This window comes from Eumetopias jubatus, unplaced genomic scaffold (genome assembly GCF_037043125.1).
Source record: "Eumetopias jubatus isolate StellerSeaLion01/CBP00866 unplaced genomic scaffold, mEumJub1_p1.0 scaffold_9, whole genome shotgun sequence".
NCBI lineage: Eukaryota > Metazoa > Chordata > Mammalia > Carnivora > Otariidae > Eumetopias > Eumetopias jubatus.
The window spans coordinates 51,248,548-51,269,245 of record NW_028274815.1 but is presented as its reverse complement, the minus strand read 5'-3'; the positions used below and the strand labels follow the sequence as shown (position 1 = coordinate 51,269,245).

The 20,698-nt window shown below is 60.9% G+C and overlaps 1 protein-coding gene across 2 annotated transcripts; it reads right to left on the bottom strand.

The window, feature by feature from the left end:
* Positions 1 to 650: 650 nt before the first annotated feature.
* Positions 651 to 18,909, bottom strand: CYP26B1 (cytochrome P450 family 26 subfamily B member 1). 2 transcript variants are annotated; one of them, XM_028116353.2, is made up of 8 exons: positions 18,775 to 18,909; positions 17,911 to 17,992; positions 16,425 to 16,829; positions 12,635 to 12,859; positions 3,653 to 3,928; positions 3,221 to 3,376; positions 1,427 to 1,711; positions 651 to 1,043 (listed from the first exon to the last, which is right to left on the bottom strand). In XM_028116353.2, exons 1-8 carry the CDS (start codon positions 18,810 to 18,812, stop codon positions 651 to 653), a joined length of 1,860 nt encoding a protein of 619 aa, XP_027972154.2. In that variant the 5' UTR covers positions 18,813 to 18,909. The 2 variants fall into 2 exon arrangements, with proteins under 2 accessions (XP_027972154.2, XP_027972155.1); XM_028116354.1 differs by lacking the exons at positions 12,635 to 12,859; positions 17,911 to 17,992; positions 18,775 to 18,909 and having other exon boundaries at positions 16,425 to 16,628.
* Positions 18,910 to 20,698: the final 1,789 nt, after the last annotated feature.

Genomic DNA, 20,698 nt, shown 5'->3' with positions numbered 1-20,698 from the left:
ATAGGTAATTTCAAATGTCCAAACTGGCAAAGGGGTGGGGCCCCTTCAGGCTGCTTGCAACCCCCCACCCCATCAAGGGGAACTTGTGTTCTATTACCCAGGATGCTGTTCTTCGATGGCCACATAAGGAGGGGCACTCCACCCGTGTGAATCAAAGCGGTGGGGGGGGGGCGGTGCTGAAGAGAGAGCCAAAGGGGGCCCCTCTTTTCCTCCTTCCCCCACGTCAACCACCTGCCCTCAGACTAAAAGGGTCCAAAAGGAATGGAGAAGTGGGGCCAGTTCGGAACATCACAAGCAAATGCTGCAGCTGAGCCACTGACATTTAACACTGTAGTGGGCATGCGGAGCGCCCTGCCCTGCCTCTTCCCAGGAGCTAAGCCGGTGGGCACTGGAGAGACTGGGACAGAAGTAGGAACCAGGAAAAGGGTCCTTCCCTCCCCCCGCCCCGGAAGGATGGGGCCTTTCTGGTTTTGGGCAGGATTTGCAGGGGTGGGGGAAACAGGGGAGGGCAAGGTATGGGGGGGCCGCTCCCCCTTCCCCAGGTTCCCGCCCCCTCCCACACACAGGTTTTGACCCTTCTGGTGCTTCCCACCACCACCACCCACCCCCAGGCCTGGCTGGGCTGAGGTGGGGGTACAGGCTAGGCGCAGTTAGACTGTGGCACTCAGCATGGCCTCCGTCTCTGGCAGGATCTTGTTCTGGTTAGAGTCCAGGCCAAAGAACTTGACACTGAGGCCATCCACGGGGTGCAGGACAGGGACCAAGGTGATGCGGGGGAAGGTCCGGGTGGCCAGCTCAAAGCGGCTCGTGCTGGCCAGCTCTACTGCCAGAACCTTCAGGAACAGCTTGGCCAGATGCTTGCCCAGGCAGGTGCGGACTCCGCCTCCGAACGGGAGGTAATGGAAGCGGCCATCCTTGTCTTCACTCCGGGCCTGACCAAAGCGGTCCGGATCGAACACGTTCACGTCCTTGAACACGGGTGCCGTGTCATGGGTGTCCCGGATGCTGTACATGACACTCCAGCCTTTGGGGATCTGGAAACCCTGGAGGCAAGATGGGGGGCAGGGGTAGAGTAAGGTGGTGAGGTGAGAGCCAGGGGAGGTCTGAGAGGGCCAAGGACTTCCTGTCCGCCAGCCCCCCAGCCCAGATGTTTCTAGAGAGCACCCTCCCTCCGGCTGTGGTCCCCCAGTCCTGGCCAGCATCCCCCCGCAGCGTGTTAGTCCCATCTCTTGTTTACAGATGTCCACAGGCAACTTCCCATGACAGCCCAGTGGGCTTCATCTGACCCAGCATTTGGGGCAGGGTCTCCCCCATCTGACAGGGGCACCCCACAGGAAGGCCGGTCCTTCCCATCGGCCAGTGCCCACCCCCAAGGCGGCGTTCCCACAGGTCCCCAAAGTCCCAGCCCCGCTGGGCCCAGCCTCACATCGAGCTCGAAGGTCTGCAGCACGGTACGGTAGCCACCAGAAATGGGTGTGAAAAGGCGCATGACCTCCTTGATGACACAGTCCAGGTAGTGGAGCCCGCTGAGAGTGTCGAGGCGCAGCGTGCCCTCGCAAGGGCAGCCGCCGCTGTGCAGGATGCCCTGGGCCCGCAGCTCCTCGCGCAGCTTCTCCAGCACGGCGGGGTGCTTCAGCAGCTGCATGATGAGCGACGTGCTGGCGCTGGCCGTGGTGGCATAGGCTGCGAAGATCAGCTCCAGGGTCCCGTCCTGCAGCGGCAAGAGGGGATCCAGGTTCAGCTTCCCCCCTCGCCAGTGTCCCCACCCCTACCCTGTGCCCCAAGGTCATCTAGCTGGGCCCTGCCTCTGGGCCTCACGTTGCTGTGGCCTTCGGGCCACGATGGACACAGGTCACGGGGCCGGTCCCCCGGCTGGGCAGGGGAAGTAGCTGCCACAGCCCAGGACAGAGGCACTAGCCTGGAAGTCCCTTGGGGTAGGACTGCTTCTCACTCACTGCCAGATTCCAGAGCCAGCCGGAGCAGGCCTCATCAGTGCAGTGAGCTCCCAGAAAGAAAAGAACAAATCCCAAGGAGCCAGGCCCTGTGCGGGTGAGGAGGGTGGGTCTGCCCCTGGGCTTTCCACCTGGCAGCCCCAGCCCCTTCCTCCATCCCCAGGACATCTGGCGGGAGGTCAAGAGTGCGGATGGGGTTGGGGAGGCCCCCCGGGCCCACAGCCGTGGGGACCTGTGCTGGGATGGCAGCGAGAAGGCTGAGGAGAGGGGGTCCCCAGAAGACTCGGACCCCGCCGAGGTTCTCAGGAGAGCAAGACACCTGGACAGTGGGAGCCCCAGGGGAACATCCCAGCAGGTCATCTCATTCCGAAGCCTGTATTTTTACAAATGAAGGCCCAGAGAAGAGAAGGAAGGAACCTGGGTCCCTGACTTGCCATGGCAGCACCTAATACTTCTTGTGAAGGGGGAAGGCCATTGGAGCTCCTACTGGCTCAGCAGGGGGAAAGCCGGAGTCAGACTAGGGGTAAGCACAGACGGGGGGACGGAGAAGTCTGCCGTCAGCCTCCGCAGGCACCTGGCAGGCACGCGGGGTGGCAGAGCCTCGGCAAGGATGAGTTAACGAACCCCTCCTCAGGTGGTATACCCGCCCTACAAAGGGGTGGGCAGGAAGTCCTTCTTGGGGCCCAGTGTGGACAGTCCGGGCGCTGGCAGCCCAGCTGGGCTTAACTAGTGCCTGCAGGCGAGGGGAGAGTACGAAGTGCCACCAGCTTTAATAGGCTGGTGGGGGTGGAGGAGACCAGAGTTAGGTCTAAATCTCCCTGCTCTTCCCCAAGGGCTGAGGCTGCCCTTCTGGGGACCATGAAATGCACCGAAATGGTGAATATTGGGGGTGGAAGGGGGTGAGAGGGCCCCCAAAGCCACTGACACCGAGTCCATCCCGAGGTTTCTAGAGGCCAAATTTTGGCATCTTTACCTAAACGGTAGAAGAGATGGTGGGTGGGATGGAGAGTGTGGAGCCCAGCTGCTGTGGGGACCCACTCACTCCCAGGACTGGGCAGCCCCACCCATAGTGGCTGTTTCCCATCCTCCCCATCACACCACCCACACTAAGCAGGCCGGGGCACAGCCTCTTTTCTGGTTGAGTCCCCCAGCCCCAGGCAGTGGTGGCCACCACAGCCACTCAAAGACGGTCCCTGGGGGAGTGGAGCAGGATGGGCAGGAAAAGAACCTGGGGTGCTCATACCACCCACTGGGGAGGCTGCCCCCACCTTCAGCTCCTGCATGGTCATCTCCTTGCCATGCTCCTTGCTGCTCTCAATGAGGATGTCCAGTGCATCCGAGTAGTCCTTGCCCTGGGTGCACTGTAGCTTCTCCCGGATCGCCTTTTCCAGGCCCTTCTGCAAGATCTGCCGTGCCTGAATGCCCTGGGGGGAGAAGGGGGCCATCTAGTCACCAAAGAGGAAGGGTAGGCTCACCAAAAGCCCCCTTCCAAGGCCGGGAGGGGCAGGGAAGGGACTCCTCTGAGAACTTCCCATCTAAGCAGCTGAGACCAGTGGGTGAAGGCTCCGCCCTCGCCCTTCTGCTGACACCTCCCCTCTGTCTGTGTGACCCGTGAGTGACTGAGTGGTCAGTCAGCCTCTCCCACACAAAGTGGGCTCGTGGATGCCCATCTCCTCTCCTCCCAGGCCCTGGGTGCTCACCCGCCGGTAACCGCTGAAAGGCAAGTCGACGGGCAGGGAGAAGACGTTCTCCACAAACTGCTGGTAGACTTCGAAGAGGTGGCCAAGGTCCTCTTCAGGGATGCTGAAGCCCAGAAGCACACGGATGGCCATGCGGAAGGTGAGCTTCTGCGTCTCCTGGTACACGTTGATGGCCTCGGGGTGGCTGCTCCAGGCACGAAGTGTGTCCTGGATCACCAGCTGGATCTTGGGCAGGTAGCTCTGCAGGGCCTCGTGACTGAAGATCTTGGAGAAGACCTGGAGGGCAGGGGGCAGTTGGCCGGAGGGGCTTGCGCCTGCCCACACAGCTCCCATAGGGCCCCACCGCAGCATGCACCCAGGGCTGCGGTCACAAAGATGCCAGGTCCTCACTCCAACCAAGCCCCACTTTCCACCTCCAGACACAAACCCTCGATGGCGCCCCTACCCCACAGCCACTCCTACTGCCTGTGCCTTGGGGCAGAGGCAGGGGAAGGACAGGAGTAAAGCACAGTTCACCGGCACTTTTGTTCCAAGTCGGAACCTTCCATGTCACTCATGGGAGATCTGAGCTGTCCTCTCCTTCGCTGACCCCCAGGAAAGCATGAGCTCCACACAGTGGCAAAGCCCCGGGGACTAGGCAGTCCAGCTGCTAGTAGGTCTACACAGGAGCTGGCCCCTCCACTGCAGGGACCCATTCCCAAATTCCCAGGCAGAAGTGCCCGGGAGGAGTGGAACACAGATGCGTGCACTGGACAAGGAAGAGGTAGAAAGCAGTAGGTGGCTCGTCTCCACTGATGGAAGAACAAGAGAGTCTGAGGCTAGACAGCAAGCAGGACTTCCTGAGACCCTCCTCCCCCTACTACCAAATTTCTCTCAGTCCCTGGGAAACACCTAATGGGTGGAAATCCTAAGGAATCTGTTAATAGCTATGCCATCAAAATGTCTTCAATGTGGCTGAGGCTGGAGGCGGGGGAATGGGGGCAAGATTTTCCACCCCCAAAAGATCACAATGCCCTGAAAGATCACAATGCCCAACGGAAGCCCTTTTAATTCCTTGCATCTCCCTGGTCCATTTTAAGTAGCCAGTGAGTCCCTATTTCCACCTTCTCTTGGTTTCCATCCTCCTGCTTCCTCAGTAACCCCTCCTGCCCCCTCCCTACCCAAATGGCCCAGCACGCAGTTTCATGCTGCTGCCCATGGCCCACAGGAGAGGGGAAGATGTGAATTTATTTACTGATACCTTTGCAACTCACTCAACCAACATCCTCTATCCGCCCCCCCCCCCAGGGTCCGGAGCAGAAGGGGGGCACCCCCACCAACACCGAGGGAAAGGTCACTGGGGAAGGCAGAGAGGGGAGAGACAGCACAGAGGAAGGAGACGCATACTCCTCCGGCTCCCCTACCCTGGCCCCCCCGCAAACCACACACACGCGCTCACCCTCCCCTCCTGTCCCCAAACACAACCACCGCACAAACTGTAAATGTGAGAATTTCCCCTGCAGTCAGCTCGAGGAGGAAAAGGTAACATTTTCCTGGCCTCAGCCCTGCATGGCTAATGGGAGGGCTGGTTTGCAGAAATAACAGTGCTGGCCCTTCAGTGGCCCAGCCAGGCATTCACAATAGCACTTTCATTCCCAAATTCCCGGTGGGCAGACGGAGGGAGGGAAGGAGGCCAGTGAGGGGCAGAGAAGCCAGCACTGTTTGGAGCTGCTCCTGCTATTAAGGGACAGCTGAAACGTAGAAGGACGGGAAGTGGCCAAGGGCAGCCCAGGTCTGAATGGGTCACTCACACCTTACTCAGCTGTGGGGGTCCCAGGAACTTCCAAAGGAGACTTCAGCTGCCCCCTCCCTTCAGGGGGTTATGGATACAGGCAGTGCTCTCTGCCTCAGCGCCCCACCCCCAACCCACCCTGATATCCTTAGGATTCCAAGTTCAGCTCCTGATCAGAGTCTAATGAGGTGGGAATGGGGCCCTGTCCCCAGAGCCCAATGCTGGCCAACCAAGGGCCCTTACAAAACAGGAAGGTGTTCATCAGGGAGGCAGAAAGATACTCTGTGGCTCCCAGGCCTCGATGGGGAGACTGGAGGTAGGGGCGGGCAGAGATAGGGAGGCCACACCTGGCCTAGAGCCAATCAGCCCAGGGCCGACTGAGGAGTACTGTCAGGGAGGGCATGGGGCAAGGTGTGGCCAGGGTCCCCCCCCACCTCCCGCAAACAGGAGACCCAAGCCCAGAGGTGGGCATGTGGAGGGGGCAATGGGGTGGAGGCCACTCAGACCAAGACTGGTCAAAGTCACAGCCAGCTAGGCTCTAAAGGGCAGCGGGGTGGTGGGAAATGGCAGGCTGGGTGCCCAGAGACCTGAGTTTTAACCCCGGTTCATGCACCAACTTACTGCGCCACCATGGCCAGGTCACGCCCTCCAGCCTCAGCTTCCTCACCTATGAAATGGTGAGGTTGAACGAGGTGACCTCTGTGGCTCCTTTCAGGGTACAGAGCACATAACCGCCAATATCTAGGTATCCCAAAGTAGATGCCGTCCCCTCAAAAGAGCCCAGAATCTGGCAATGTGTGAGTCCCCTGGGGCCTACCAGGCCCCCCCCCCCCACGCATACACCCCATGCAGGCTACAGTGGCTCAGGAGGGGGCATCCCAGGGTTACCAACAGAGGGTCTCTGAGGAACTCCACTGCACTCTGTGGAGGGGCCAGACATGACCCACCCACAGGCCCTGCCCTGCCCCAAAGGTTACATTCCCTGCGCCCTCTAGTGATGGCCAGCTGAATTGCTCCTTCTCATGTCTTGGGGTCCAAGGAGGGCAGGACGACCAAGGGGAACCTGGGACTGAGCAGAGGGGCTCCAATGGTGGGGGGATCCATGCGTCGCCTCTAGGCAGTCAGGGGTCCTGAGAAGGAGCTGGAATGACCCCAGGAAGCTCTCTGCCACCTTGCACTGCTGGCCTCTGGGCTGGGGCTTCTGAAAAGGTCCAAGGCTCTTATCTTGACCCAGCCCCTGACTCACCAGTGGCAGCCAGCAGGTCACTGTCCTCTCTGGGGCTCAGCTTCCTCACTGGTTTCTGGGGACTAACTGGACGTTCTTGGGTCCCTTTCACCTAGCTGTCCTACCCATGATTCCTCTCAGAGACCCCTGAAGCAGAGAAAATGACCATATGAGAAGCATATGGTCAGGTGGCAAGCACTCCGAGTCAAGGGACTTTGCTCAGAGTTCACCCAGGCCGTGCCCCTGCTTCCAGCCCAGCTGTTCCCCAGTCATCAGGGCCTCCCAGGCACCAGGAAAACTCCAGGTCCTCATCCCTGGGTTGGTGCCCAGGATTAACAACGAGAGCACTTCCCACCGCCAAGGCAGCCCAGAAACCACCACCCACCACAAAGGCCAGGAGGAGGCGGAGGTGCTGGCCAGGGCAGAGGGAGGCCTGGGCCACGTCGGGCGAGCAGGCGGGGTCAGGACTCGGGCACATGGGCAAGTGCCCAGCAGAGCCGCTCAGTGTGAAGAGAGGAAGGGTTCCCAGCCCCCAGAGCTGTCTGCCCTGACCACAGTTGTAATAGGAGCCAGGGCTTCTTTGTCTCCCTCTGGGGCTTCCCTAGGAATTCCCAAAAGTGAGCCAAGAATGTTGGACAAAGGTCATAGGGAACCAGCTCTGGCCCAGGCAAAGCTCTGCAGAGGGGGCAACAGGTATGGACTTCCCACCAGGGCTGGTGCCCGGAGAGAGAAGGCAGAGCGTCACCGGCGGACCGGGAACTCCCAGGCACAGAGGCAGGCGGGCTGGCCTCCCGCCTTGAAGGCTGTGCTTGGAAACCCTCCATCACCCCCATGGGGTGCTCCAGCAAAGCGCCTGGCACAAGGGCCCACATCCCTGGTTCTCTCTCAACCCTGAGTGGGAGGCGGTGGGGCACCAGGGGGCTTGTCAAGGCTCAAATTCTCCATAACTGTTTCTACAAAGGCTTCCCCCTCCTGCCTCTCACACCGCGCCCTTGGGAGGAGAGCGGCTCGCTGGAGCCCCGGAGCCCTGCGTGCTGACCCGCTTGGCCAGATACCCTCCCCCTCCGCAGCTGGTGCCTATGGATGAGCAGATGGACAGACAGCCTCTGGACAGGCAGCCTCGGGAGCGGGAAGAGCAGGAGGGAACCTATTGCTTGGGCCAGTGACTCAGACCGGGAGGAATGGAAGCGGCTGCCCGGGAGGGCGGGGGCCGGGGCAGGCTACCCGCTGAGCCAAGCCGCTGGAGCCCCGGCCTGCCGAGTGGAAAGGGCAACAGAGCGCAGGCAGCGCCGGGGCCACGGGTGACGCCAAGGTGTGTACTTTATACTCAAGGAAGGCGGAGGGCAAGAGAGGATGTCATCTTCCCAGATGCCTGCCATTTCCACCAGGCCCTGGCTTCACCCGGGCTGCCTCCCAAGCCAATCCCCACTCAGCCACTCTGGCTGGGAAGGGCCGGCCCAGACCCCCCCGGCCTGGGCCTGCTTCTGGCTTCCTGGCACCTACAGCAACAGAGTGCCTGTCCCCCACTTTACTCTAGCTCTGTCTCCCCTAACTCTTCCACCCAGGACAAAAGCACGTGGTTGGGGAGGGAGGGCCGCGCTGGCAGATACCTGCTGAGCCCCAGAATCTGAAAGGTTAGGTCTGCCCAGACACTCATCCCTCTTCCAGCCACAGTAAAACCCCCTCAGAAAATGGAGGTCCAAGGGGGGAAGGGCCCTCCCGATGTCGCAGTCCAGGCCATGACTGGCCATACCCACCAATGGCCCCGAACCCCAACTCCCACCACTCCAAGCCCCACTGATCCACCTTCTACCCGTCCTGGGGGCTCTGAATTTATCTAAGAACCCTAAGGGGACCCTTCTTTATGGCCAAGTTTCTTCCCAGGAGAAGGCCAGCTGTTCTGGCTACTCTGTCCCTGCTGTAGCATGTCCCACCCCTGGAGGCACACCCCCAACCCCGGCCCTTCAGCCTGGCAGCCTGAATGGATACAATGGTGGCACAGGGGGCTCAGGGCCAGAGCAGACCCCAGCCAAGCCTGCTCACTCTCTGTCAAGGCCAGAATTGTCTCTCAAGGCTGGAAGAGTGAGCAGATGCATCAGCATCACAGCCTTGGACCCCTCCCTGCCCTGGGAGGACAGAGAAAGGAGGGAAAAGGGAGGAGACGGACCCTAGGCCCGGCCAGACCCCCACCCACTGCCTGGCACAGGGCGAGTGGAGGGAGGCACCCACTCTCAGGCGCTCTGGCGGCTGGCTGGCTGTGGGCTCCCTCCCACACTGACCTTCAGAGAGATCCGCTCCTGCCTCCCACCCCCTCAGCGGCCCCTGCACCCACTGGCTGGTGCTACAGTAACTTTTGAGTGAAGGACTTCTTGGGCTGGCAGAACAAAGGCTGTGTGCCTATCTATGCCAGGGAGCTGGGACAGAGCTCTCAGGAGCAGGGCTGCCTGGCTGGGCCACCCACCTTCCTAACGCAGGTGAGAACTGCTGCCCTGAGCTGAGCCGGGGGAGACTTTGCAGCCAGAGGCTATGCACTGGTCCCAAGGCCATCAAGAGCCAGTCTGGGTTGGCCTCCCTGAAGACCCCCAAACCCTCCTGGCTCTGCCCTCCTGCTGAAGCACTTCCTAGACTCTGTACCCCAACACAAACTGGAGGATGGACAGGGTTTCTGAGAGAAGTGCGGTGAGCCTGAGCCTGCCCTCCACTCCTACCCAGGACAGCGCCCAAAGGCCAGGTCCATGAGGGGTGGTATGTAGGTAGACAGGGCTTCTTCATCCTACCTCCAAAGCCTGGGGAGCTGTTCCCCCACCTTTGCCTTAGGTACAGAAGTCCCTGTAGCCAGGAGTCTGGGTTGGAAGGGCAAGAGAGCCATGCCTGGAGGCTCTAGGACACCAGGAATCCAGGACTAAGTGCATCCTCCGGGATGCTCTCCAAGTTTTGGGAGGGCTACTGTCTGAGGCCCCCTGAAGCTGCTGGTCCTCCCTATCTCCAAAGGAAAAGAGGAAATGCCTGATTCTGGGGTGTGGGACTGTGCGCTGGAGCTTCCAGAACTAACCCCCCCCAACTCCTCCTCTGTGTCTCTGACAACCTCCCCCCACTCTTCCCTACCACACTCTTTCTAGGGCAATACCCCAGCCTCCCCACACACAAAGAAGGATGACATCCCTCCCCCATTAATCAGAGACACCCCAGGCCCCTGGGGGAGGGAAGGTTACAAAAGAGAAGGGACAGAGTCTGAGGTAGTAGCTATAGGGACACGGGCCTGGCTTCCCGAGAGGATTCTGTTAGACCGGGCAAGAGTTTCTGGATTTTCTCCCTGGCAACTCGAGCCACCTTGGCCCTAGACCACCAGGACAGGAGGGGCAAACACCTGGAGTTCAGCGATGGCTGTAAGGAGCCCCTTCCCAGCACATCTGGTCAGACCTCCCAGAGAAGGGGCGGGCCACCAGCCCCAGTGGAAACAGTGACGCTCCTACTTCTCCCGCCAGCCAGGCCTCAGCACACCTGGGCCTTACGTCCTGTGAGTACATCCTAACCAGGCCTGGGCCTGGCCCAGCAGCCTGCTCACCAGCCAGGTCCCTGACTGCAGTGCGCACTGGATAAAGCAGTGTGCGTGGCACACCCCCGACCCTGGCCAGGCTGGGTCCACTGGGCACTGGGGTCCAGCAGCCTGGCCATTTCCTCCAGGACCAAAGCAAGCCCCTGAATATTCTCTTCTCATGCCTCCAGCTAGACTCTACTTCTTGAGGCAAGGTCGACCATGTCCCACTTCTGGCTCTGCCTCACCCAAAGCCTTCAATTTGGTTCAGTAAACCCAAGCTGATGGAACATGAATTAGAGAGATTTGGGGGGAAGGGCCCTTTTGTGCACCCCTTTCCCACAGGCTCCAGACACATGCCACACGGCAAGCACACACTAGTACACCCAAAGAGAGGGCCCCTGCACTGGGCTCCCAAGCCTCTCTCAGGATGAACTGCTTTCTGGCCACCTCTCATCCCCCAGAAGCCAGAAGATAGGGTGCCCCAAAGAGGGAGACCATCGATGACTCTCAGTTTCGGCCCCCACCCCTGCCCGTCCCCATCTCTCCCTGCCGCATTCCTCCGGCAGTATCCTCTGTGTGGTCTCCTTCCCTCCTCCCAAATGGACAATGTGGGCCAAAACCTTGGGGCTTTCCAGGTGGGCCCTCCCCACCTGGAGGCCCACAGTCAAGTCAGGCACAGGGCGGGTAGAACCACAAGGCAACAGCAGGTCCTGATCCAGCCTTCCTGTTCCTCCCAGCACCTCCTCCCCACCCCCACCGCCAGCTCTGGCAAGCCTAGGTGGGCAGGACTAAGTAAGGCTCTGCTTGGTGGCCCAGAAACAACTCTTCCCATGGATGCCTGTGTTGCATGTCCTGTCCTGCCCTTTCTTTGCTTCCTGACCTGGTTCAAGTCTCTCAAACTCTCCAAGCCTCAGTGTCCCCTTCTCTGAGAAGGGGACAATGACTGTTTTCTTGTCAAAGCCTCTATAAAGATAAAATGAGGAAGCAGACATAGTCCTTGGAGCTGGGTTTCTGGCTCAGGCTGTCTCCTCACTCTTCGGAACAGGCTTTGGGTGGAGTCCTAAAGACTAAGAAAAAATAGTGTCCAGCACATGTTATAAGCCCCCGTTGTTGAGCCCATAGCCCCCTCCCAGCCACTTCCCCTCTGTCCTCTGGGCCTGTCAGCTGCTTCCTGCTCTAGTGAGGCACATGGGGGAAGACTACCCCAGAAGCCCCTTTCCAGTCCCTGCAATCCGTGCTTTAAGGGGAGGGGGGTTGTCTCCTCCAACAGATTTTGCCTCCTTTTGTCTGCTATGGAAAACTACTCTTCGCAGGCAGTTCAAAAGACATCAAATACTACAAGATTAATTCCTACGTTCACAAAGACCTCTTCACTTAGACTTCTGGTGGAGGGGGCGGCTCACCCCCCCCCACCCCGCCCCGCTCCCAGACTCTGCCACTGCTCCTGGAAGATCAGAGGCTGCCTCTCTCTCTCTCCTTAAGGTTTCAAACCTGGATGAGTCCTCTGACCCAATGGAAAAGAGGGAGGGAGGGGAGGCCGTGCAGCGCCCCGTCCCTGCCCGCTTTAAGCCGGCGGGCCGCCGCCCCGCCCGCCCGCGGCTCAGCTTTCGGGTTACTGCAGTTCAAACAGCACGTGCCGCCCGCGCTCGGTGCCGCCGCGGCGGCGGCGCGGCCCTGTGAGGGGGCGGGGAGGCTCGGCTCGCTCCGTGCGCGCTGGCTTGCCTCCTCCTCCGCGCCTCTTCCAGGCGCTCGGGAAATCCACAGGATAAACACCCACTTTCTCTTCCTCTTTATGGGAGGGGGGAGGTGCGCTCTGATCCCTCGCAGCGCCGCCGCTGCTCTCCCACCCTTCGCTTTCCTCCACCATCCAGACCTGTGCGGCCGTGGCCCAAATTTCATCCCCCCCCACCCCACCCCGCCCAGGACAGGCCTTGCTACCGTCGCGCACAAGGTGCTCCGCTCCCTGCGCCTGCCCGCGTCGCCCTTAAGCAACCAGTGGCAAAAAGGTTAGGTTTGGTTTTCCAAAGATCCGTCTCCAGTCCTCGGGATTCCAGAGGGAAACCGGGTGAAAAGGGGAGCATGGGCCACCATCTGCCCTTTTATTTCTCGGTTCTGTGGAGCACGCGAGGACGGGCGTTGGACGCCCTACTCCCTGCGTGTTCGAGCTCTGTCCAAACCACCTCCCCTCAACAGCCACCGATGGGCCCCGGTAGTGGGAACGGCACAGCCGACCGACAAACGGGCAGACCCGGGGGAGGCCTGCAGGCTCTGGATCCCGGACCGCAGCCGTCTAGGCACGGAACTGTGGGATCCTCTGCAAATGGAGGCGCAGATTCGGGTGGGGGAGTCCCCGGGACTCCGCAAACTCCTTACACCCGAGACGGGTGCACGGAAGAAGAGGGTCAGAGCAGGGTTGCGGGGCCCTTCGCCCAGAGAGAGAGCTCTTACCTTGCGCTTGTTGCGGTGGATGTCGCCGATGGAGTTGGCCACCGTGTTCGGGCCCAGCAGCATGCGCGTGCTGCGTGGCCACTCAGTGCTCACGAGGTGGTGTTCGCCCATGAGGATCTTGCGCACGTTTTCTGCGCCTGTCACGCGGATCAGCGGCCGCCCCAGCAAGTGCGTTTTGAACACGTTGCCATACTTCTCCCTCCGCGACGACTGGAAGCCGGAACCCTGCGGGAACCAGGGAAGAGACCTCTCTCAGGGCGTACATCGCCAGATGGGATGTCCCGGAGGCCCAGCCTGGAGGGCTCGTGGGGGAGGAACGGAGGATCCCGCCCGGGGCCACCAGTCCCCTGTCCCCCCAACCCCCCCCACCAACACACACATACAAACACGCACGAAGGTTTTATTTTTCATAGCATGCACAAGAACTGGGAAGTAGGGCCTAGAGGATAATAAATAATGCAAGAAGGCGGGAGGCCCCGGGCCCCCGTCGGGAGGGTGTTTTTTGGTAATGACTTGCGGGAGGAAAAAGGTATCCCGGACGGCGGGACCTGGACCCGAAGCTAGAGCCTCCGCTCCCCTCCCCCTCGCTCCCCCGCCTCACGCTCCGGAGCCTCTCGGAATAAATATTTCCAGGCTCCCGGCCACGGGCTGGCGAGACCCCGCGGGGTGGCCGCAGGCCAAAGATTATTTATAGCGGTGAGCGGCCTGTGCCCGGAGGCAGTCACTACAGAAGGGGGTTGGGGTTTCCTCCGTTCTCAGGGGTGGGCCGCGAAGGGACCCGGCGGCCCTCTGAGGGATCTGCAAGGTAGGGTCACGGGGCCGAGAGCCGCAATTTTCCTAATGCAATCTTCCCTGGGAATAACTGAGAAGGATTTTCGTCGCCGCCCTGGAGTCTGGAACGGGAGCTCGGAGGAAGGCGCTTCCCGCGGGGCGGGGCGGGGCAGGGCGGGGCGGCCGTCACAGGTAACCGAATCCCCGGCGGCGGCAGCGACGGCGCGCGCCCAGGACGGCTAAGCCCCGACCCCGGCCCCGGCCCCGGCCCCGGCCCCGCGCGCAGAGAAGCTGGCTGAGCGGGCCTCCGCGCGGGTACCGGAAACCGAGGGGACCTCCAAGGGGCGGGGGCAGGGGCGTCCGGCTCACCTTTGACGTAGGCGCTCGCCACCCCACCCCGCGTTAACCCTTCTCCCGCCAGGGCAGCACCGGGTGCGAAGGGGAGGGGCGCCACCTGTCCGGCACTCTCGCCTGATGGCCAACGACGTGCGAATGCGGACTCCAGACCTACGGAGTCATGCACCCCCGAAGGGACACCTCGGCATCCCTTTTTCCCGGGTTGGTCCCTCTCCTCACTTTCCTTTCTTCTATGGAAAAGTATTCTCCAGCTAAATGTGTACACACCCCAGCACTGCCGAAAAGTGACTCTGCAGAACCCGGAGCCTAATCACTTTTCCACATGCGCCTCCGGCCCCGGCGCGCGACAGGGAGCGAGCCCAGATCGCCCGCGCCTCCAAGACTGGGGGCTGGGCCGCGGGGACGCCACCCCACTCGCAGGTTGGGGGGTCGGAGAGAGCCTCCTCCCCACCCTGCCGCAGCTCTAGACAGCATCTACCCCTTTAAGAGAAATCTAGGCGAGGGTGGAGATGCGACCAAGGGGGGGGTGAGGAGCGGGATTCCCTCCCTCCGTTTGCTATACCCTTCTCCCTCGCTCCGTCTGACTTTCCGTCTCTCCTCTTCTTCTTTTCCTCTGTTTTTCTTTTCTTTCGACACAAAAGTTGGGTTGTGAATTTTCCGAGGTCGCCGCCGCCTCTCTCCCGCCGTCCCCCTCCCGCCTCTGATCTGCCTAACTATAATTAAAGTGCGTTTTTTGTGGCATTAATAAAGAGTTATTTGTCCGCCGTTTCCACGGTCTTCACAAAGAGGACTTTCATAGGGGCGGCCGCTCGGGCCGCGAGTCCAATTTATACAAAAATGTTGTATTTTTAGCCCTAGGCTCTGTTTAGATGGCGCACGGTGGAAACGGAGAGCCCTTGGAGGTCCCCCCGTAAAATCTGATAAATGACTCCAAAAAAATAAAGCTGGGATTCAGAGGGCTCCCATTAACCCCTTCAGCGCTCTTCTACAGGCATCCCCCATTTCCCTCCCACGGCGGAGTCTAGGGCCCCGCGGGCTGATGGAAGGGGAGGCGTAGGCCTGGTTCCCTTTCCCCAACTTCAGTGCCGGTTGCACGCGGAGCCCCAGGGGCCCTTGTGGGATTCGGAGAAAAGGTCAGGGGGACATTCCGGGTAGCAGAGAAAGGTCAGGAAAGGGGCGGGGGGAGAGGCGACAGACCACGGATTCCGCAGATTGGCTCTAAGGAGACGGGAGCTGATGCCCGTGTGAGTTACTTTATTTCCTAAATTCTCGGCCAAAAGCCTAGACCACCGCCGCATTTAACTCTTTCAGTGTGGTGGCATGGGAGAGTCTCTGAGGATTTCTTTACGGAGGGTAGCCCTACTGATTAAAGCGAACCCCACCCCACTGCACGAGCATCCCCAAAAGAGATGGGCCGATTCTGGGACTTGGGAAGACCACATCGCAGAGGATCCGCACGCCCCTCTCCCCGCCCCCGCTCCGCTGTCACTTGGCGCGGGGCGGGGCCGGGCTGGGTGTACGTGTGTGCGCTCGCGGACTGCACGCGTCTGTTAATTTCAAGCCATGCTTTCGCACTTCTAAACGCACAGGTCTCTGCCGTCGCCTATCGCCTCACCTCACCCTTGCCGGGGTTGTCTTCAGGACGTTCATCCTTCTCTTAACTCCCATCAGCATCCTCCGTACAAACACGGGTGTTCACCCGAACACAACACACCTCCCGCGGTTAACCAGAGGCTCCCCCCACCCCAAAAAGAAAAACACCTGGTGTATATCAAGTTGCAAAAGCGTTTGTCTAGCACTTGACGAGGTTAATTCCAGGTTAATCTCCCCATTACTTACCTGGGTCTGGTCCTCGACGCACCCACCCCCATTATAGCCAGCGGTGTGCGGTTGTGTAGCGTCTAGCAACACACACACACACACACACACACACACACACACACAAACCCTTTGGATCTCATACACCAATCCCAAGTTTCTCTCCCCTGCTCAAGTGTCCCCACCCAATAAGTAAATAGACCCTTTTCCTTAAAAGCCAAGAACCCTCGGGTCTCGGGCTTCTCACCTTCCTTGGGTTACCTCCTTCCTTCCCCACCACTAAATACACACACTTTGTTGGATTGTGGACCAGGGCAGTTGTACCTAGCGCAGCCGACGACGCGGCGGGAACACAGCTGGGGTCTAAAAGGGGCAATTCTGGCTGTCATTGGCTCCTTCCTCTCCCTGGCTCAGTTTTCGGGTCCCAGGGACACCTCCAAAGCCCCGGAAGCCGACGGCGACAGGGGCCTGGAGCGCGAAGGGGAGGCGAAAGCTGCTCACGACCCGACACCCCCTCCGGCTCGCCTCGCGCGGGGAGCCACCCGGACGGTCCACGCACCCCTGCTGGGTCGTCCGCGACCAGGGAAAGTCAATCTTGGGAGCCCTCTCGAGTCCGGGGACTTCTATCAGCCCCCAGAATTTGCGCACCCGGCGCCTGTGGGCTCCGAACCACGCCGCAGGCGGGCAGGGCAAGCCCGGGCTGCACCCGCAAAGAGGAGGGAAGGGGCGGGGCGGGGACCCGTGCCTTCAGGCTCCCGGCGCCCCCTGGCCGGTCCGCCGCTCCAACGGCCCGGCGCTCGCCGCTAGCGGACCCCGGAGAGCCGCGGAGCGAGCGCGCCCTTACCTGTAGCAGCCAGTGGCCGGTCTCTCCGATGAGCGGGAAGCCCATGGAGCCCTTGGGGATGGGCAGCTTGCAGCTCTTGTCGCGGGTGGCCGCCCAGCGCAGCTGCCACAGCTGCTGCGACACGGCCAGCAGCAGCGTCACCGACACCAGGCACGCGGCGAGGGTGGCCAGCGCCGACACCAGCTCCAAGCCCTCAAAGAGCATGTTGGCGGCCGCTCGGGGGATTGGCTGTGCCGGCCGCGGCGGGGGAGGGGAGGGCCGGATGAGAAGGGACGCGAGCGGCGGGGGAGGGGAGGCTGCGGCCGGGGGTCCTGGCACCTCCAGCCGAAACGGAGAAGGAGGAAGGGGCCGAGGGAAGGGGAGTGAGGCTGCGAGGGGAGCGGAGAGAGGGAGGGGAAAATTTGCCTAAAAGAAGAGAGAGAAGAGACACGAGGCGACTCGGGGTGTAACTTTGTTTGCTTGTTTGTTTGTTTGTTCCCTTATAGCGGGCTTAGGGGATGCTCGAGGGGTGGTGAGATGAAGCGGTGAATCAGGCTGGTGGATTAGCTCTCCCCGCAACCATCACACTCGGAAAACTTTGGAAAACTTTGTCCAGCGGGAGCCTCTCTCGTAAGAGCTAGCGGAGAGAAAGTGCGATCGATTTGTCAAAAGTTTTCCCCCTCAAACTCCTAGGTGGAAAAAAAAAAAAAGGAAAAAAATTCTGAATCCAAAAATTCCAACGAACCCAGAAACTTTAGGGGTGAGGGGGAAGGTTCCCCGGCTGAGGCGAGTGGAGAGGCCCGAGCCCAGCGTCCCCGGGCTGCCCCGGGCGGCGCTCCCGAGCCGCAGAGCCGCCGCTGCACCCCCGAGGCGGGCGCGGCGGGCGAGGCAGCGCGGCGAGCGCGGCGGCCGGAGCGCGGGTGCGAAGCCGGCGGACCGCAGCCGGGACGGGACGCGGCGGGCGACAGAGCCCCGGGCGGGCGCTGGGGCGGCGGCGGCGGCGGCGGCGGCGGCGGGCGGGCGGGGTGAGGCGGGGTGGGGTTGGGGGAGGAGGTGAAAACCCGAGCTGGGCTATTGTATCAATTAAGAAAAGGCAATCCGTCCCGGGACGCGGTCTCTCGGCTCTGGAGTTGCTGCTGGGGGAAGAAAGGGGGAAAAAAGAAAGGAAGGCAAAAGGAATGAAAGAGGGGGAAAAGCAGGAGGCAGGATTTCAGGGCTGGTGGTTTTAAAAGCTTCTCTCAATGTGAATTTGAGTCCAAAGCGAGGCGATGCGTGTGTTTATATAGAGGCGGGAGGCTGCGCCGTGGGCGCCCCGCCAGCCCGCCCCCCCACCCCACCCCCACCCCACCCCACCCCACCCCACCCCCAACTCCCCCCCCCCCCCCCCGCGCTCACAAAGCCGGAGGCGTGGTGAGAGGCCGGCGGCCGGAGCGTGTGAGCGCCCGCCGGCCTCCAGCCCCGCCCCGGCCGCCCGCCGCCCGCCGCCCGCCGCCCGCCGGGGACCCACTTGTAGCCGCCGCAGGATCAAACTCAGTTCACCTCTCGCCTCCTCTTCCTTCTCGCCGGCGTCTCGCTGAGCTCGGCACCTACAGACGGACGAGAGGAGACACACACACACACACACACACACACACACACACACACACACACACACACACACACACACGGTGCGCTCTCGCACAGTGCCCGCTTGGCTGCTAGGCTACTTCCCTCCCTCCTTTCCTCCCTCCCGGTCCCCGGGCCCCCTCCTCCCGCCCCGGGCAGTCCCGTGTGGGCTGTCGCCCCAGCGGCTGAGGTCTCCGCCAGACTGCCCCTCGATTGAGGGCCACCGAAAGCCCCTGGACCTGTGCTTGGGGTCCCAAGCTCCAATCCCGCGGAACCCCGCCGGCTCCTATCTCCCGGGATCCCTCAACCCTCCCAATTTGCCCTTCTCAATTCCCCCTAGCCGGGGTCCCCTATCCCGGATCCGGGCATCCCCAAACCTCAGATGCCAAGGTCTGTCCGCCACCACTGTCCCCCCTCCCCCGCGCAGATGTCTCTCATCCTCCAAGGCTCCTATGTTCCCCTCTCCCCGTCCGCATGCAGGGCGGCTCACGCTGCAGTCTTTCCTCTTGGACCCCCTAACTTTGTAGTCCCCTCCGCCCCCCGCAGCGTCGGAGGAACCCCAGTGCTGGTCCCGGTGAGGGTCCCGCGCTGAGGACAAATGCCGCAGCCCCGGCACCCGGAGGCGGGAGGAGTCGGGCACAAACGTTCATTGATACAAATGAGTAAATAAACATGCTGGGTGAGCGCGGCCACCTTCTCAGAGCCCGCCGCAGAGGGCCCGGCGCGCGTGCCTGTGCGAGGTGTGCGTGTGGCCCGGGGCCGCACCTGTGTGTGCGCGCGTGTGTCCTTGGGTCGGCCCGACATCTGAGGAGCTGGGCGGTGTGTCTGCGGGTTTGTGTGTTCTCTCGGGAGCTAAATGTGTGTCTGTGCATCCGTGCATCCGTCTGGCATCTGGCCTCTCCTCCTGCGTGTCTGTGATACATGGAGCTCCGCGTGCCAAGCCCGGCATCATCCAGCTAGTGCCTGGCTCGCCCTCTCCCGTAGGTCCTTTTCCCCCCAGCCCCCTTGTCTCTGTCTTTCACTCTCTCACACTCCCGGAGCCGAAGACTTGATATCCCACCTTCAGTTTAGGGCGGTGTGTGTGTAAACGAAACTAGACTCCCCTTTTAACACCTCCCCTGCACCCAGTACGTGTTCTATTTTAGAGTTCACTAGAAGAGAACGTGTGTGAGTGTCTAAGGTGCGAGCATATGTGCTGTCCCTCCCTGTATGAGCGCTTCGGAGGTTGAAGTGGCGGCGGAGATTTGAAAGCTGTGGTCTCTTGCTTCTAGAGCTGTCATCTCGACTCTCACTCTCTGCCTTGGAACCCCACCTGGTGGACAGTTGGAGTACTACAGATGCAGGGGGAAGCAATTCCTGTGCCTCCCGCGGTCAGTCTCCCTAAAGGGCGGGCATGCCGGCTCCCACCGGGCTCCTCTCCCGCCCCAGTGCCCTCACATTTCCACGCCAGGCAGCTTGGGGCCCAGGCAGTCACAGAGTTCCTGTCAGGACTACCGTGGCCTAGAAATACAAAGCTGGGGCACACCCTCACAACAGGGAGGTCTCACAGGACAGTCAATGGGACCGGGCGCCCGGGAGGGGTGCGACCGGCGCCACCTCGCTCCCCACTCGGGGTTGAAGCTGGATGAGAATGGGGCTGGAGGGGATTGTTGAGGCCCCATTACTTTGAAGAGCCCTAAGAAACCTGCCCCGACCCCGAGATACAGCACTGGCCCCAAGGTGGTGAAATGGGCAAGATGACCTTGGGGAACCCACCCACGGAGACATCCGTCTCTGAAAGGACAGATACACACGCATCTGTAAACGATGGACACACAGTCTCATTGAGTTACAAACAGATGCACAGGCAAATAGTGAGCACGCACACATACGTAGGAAGGCACATGCACTCAGAGACTCATCGTCAACAAATTCACAAAACACCCACCTCCCAGGCACCAACCTCAAAAGTCCACAGAGTGTCTGCTCTGTGGGGATCACAGCCCCAGAAGTCATTGTGTTCCCCTTCCCTGCCCATACTCCCGGAGAAGGCTTTGGTGTACTTTCCTCCTCTCCTCCTGTTCGGTGGCCGCAGAGTGGGAGTTGGGAGGGGACATGGGGAAGTCATTCTGAGTCCTTTTTGCTCAGCCACCAAGTGGGGTCCTGGGGAATGTCCACAGGGACAGCCCGGCCCCACAACAATAGTTGCTGGATTTCCTAATTGGAACCATCTCTTTGCTCAAATCCCAAAAAGCACTTAGGACAAAAGAGAAGAAAAGCCATGGTGGTATAATTTTCTAAGACGTGCCAGAGATGCTGGGGAAAGTAGGAATGCTGGGTCTGTGGAGCAGGCTCACCAGGAGGGGCCAGGACAGAGAAGGGTCAGCAATCATCTTCACTAGTCATATTCCATCAGAGGACATTCCTTCCTCCACCTCACATGGACTTCTCACCCTGGCCCCGGACCTCAGTCTGACCCATCACCCGGACCTAAAACAAACCCCTGCGCCTAATTTCCAGATTGACCCTTAATCCTGGTCACAGATTGACCCTGCTCCTGACCCCAGACTGAACCCCAGTCCTCTCGAACATCACCCAACCCCTCCTTTGGCCAAAGGAATGTGGCTGGCCCCTGGTGGACTGCCCCAAAGGTGGGTCACAGCTCAACATGTGAGGCTCAAGGAGCAAGAGTGGGCTATTGGACAGAATAT

What these genes read in the sequence shown, in the direction of transcription:
- CYP26B1 (XM_028116353.2), bottom strand. Translation starts at nt 18,812, where the DNA reads ATGTCGGGCCGACCCAAGGACACACGCGCGCACACACA. An exon ending in GACACACGCGCGCACACACA is followed by an intron (nt 17,993 to 18,774) that starts GGTGCGGCCCCG and finishes CTCGTCCGTCTG; the next exon opens with TAGGTGCCGAGCTCAGCGAG. An exon ending in TGACCATGCAGGAGCTGAAG is followed by an intron (nt 1,712 to 3,220) that starts GTGGGGGCAGCC and finishes TTGCCGCTGCAG; the next exon opens with GACGGGACCCTGGAGCTGAT.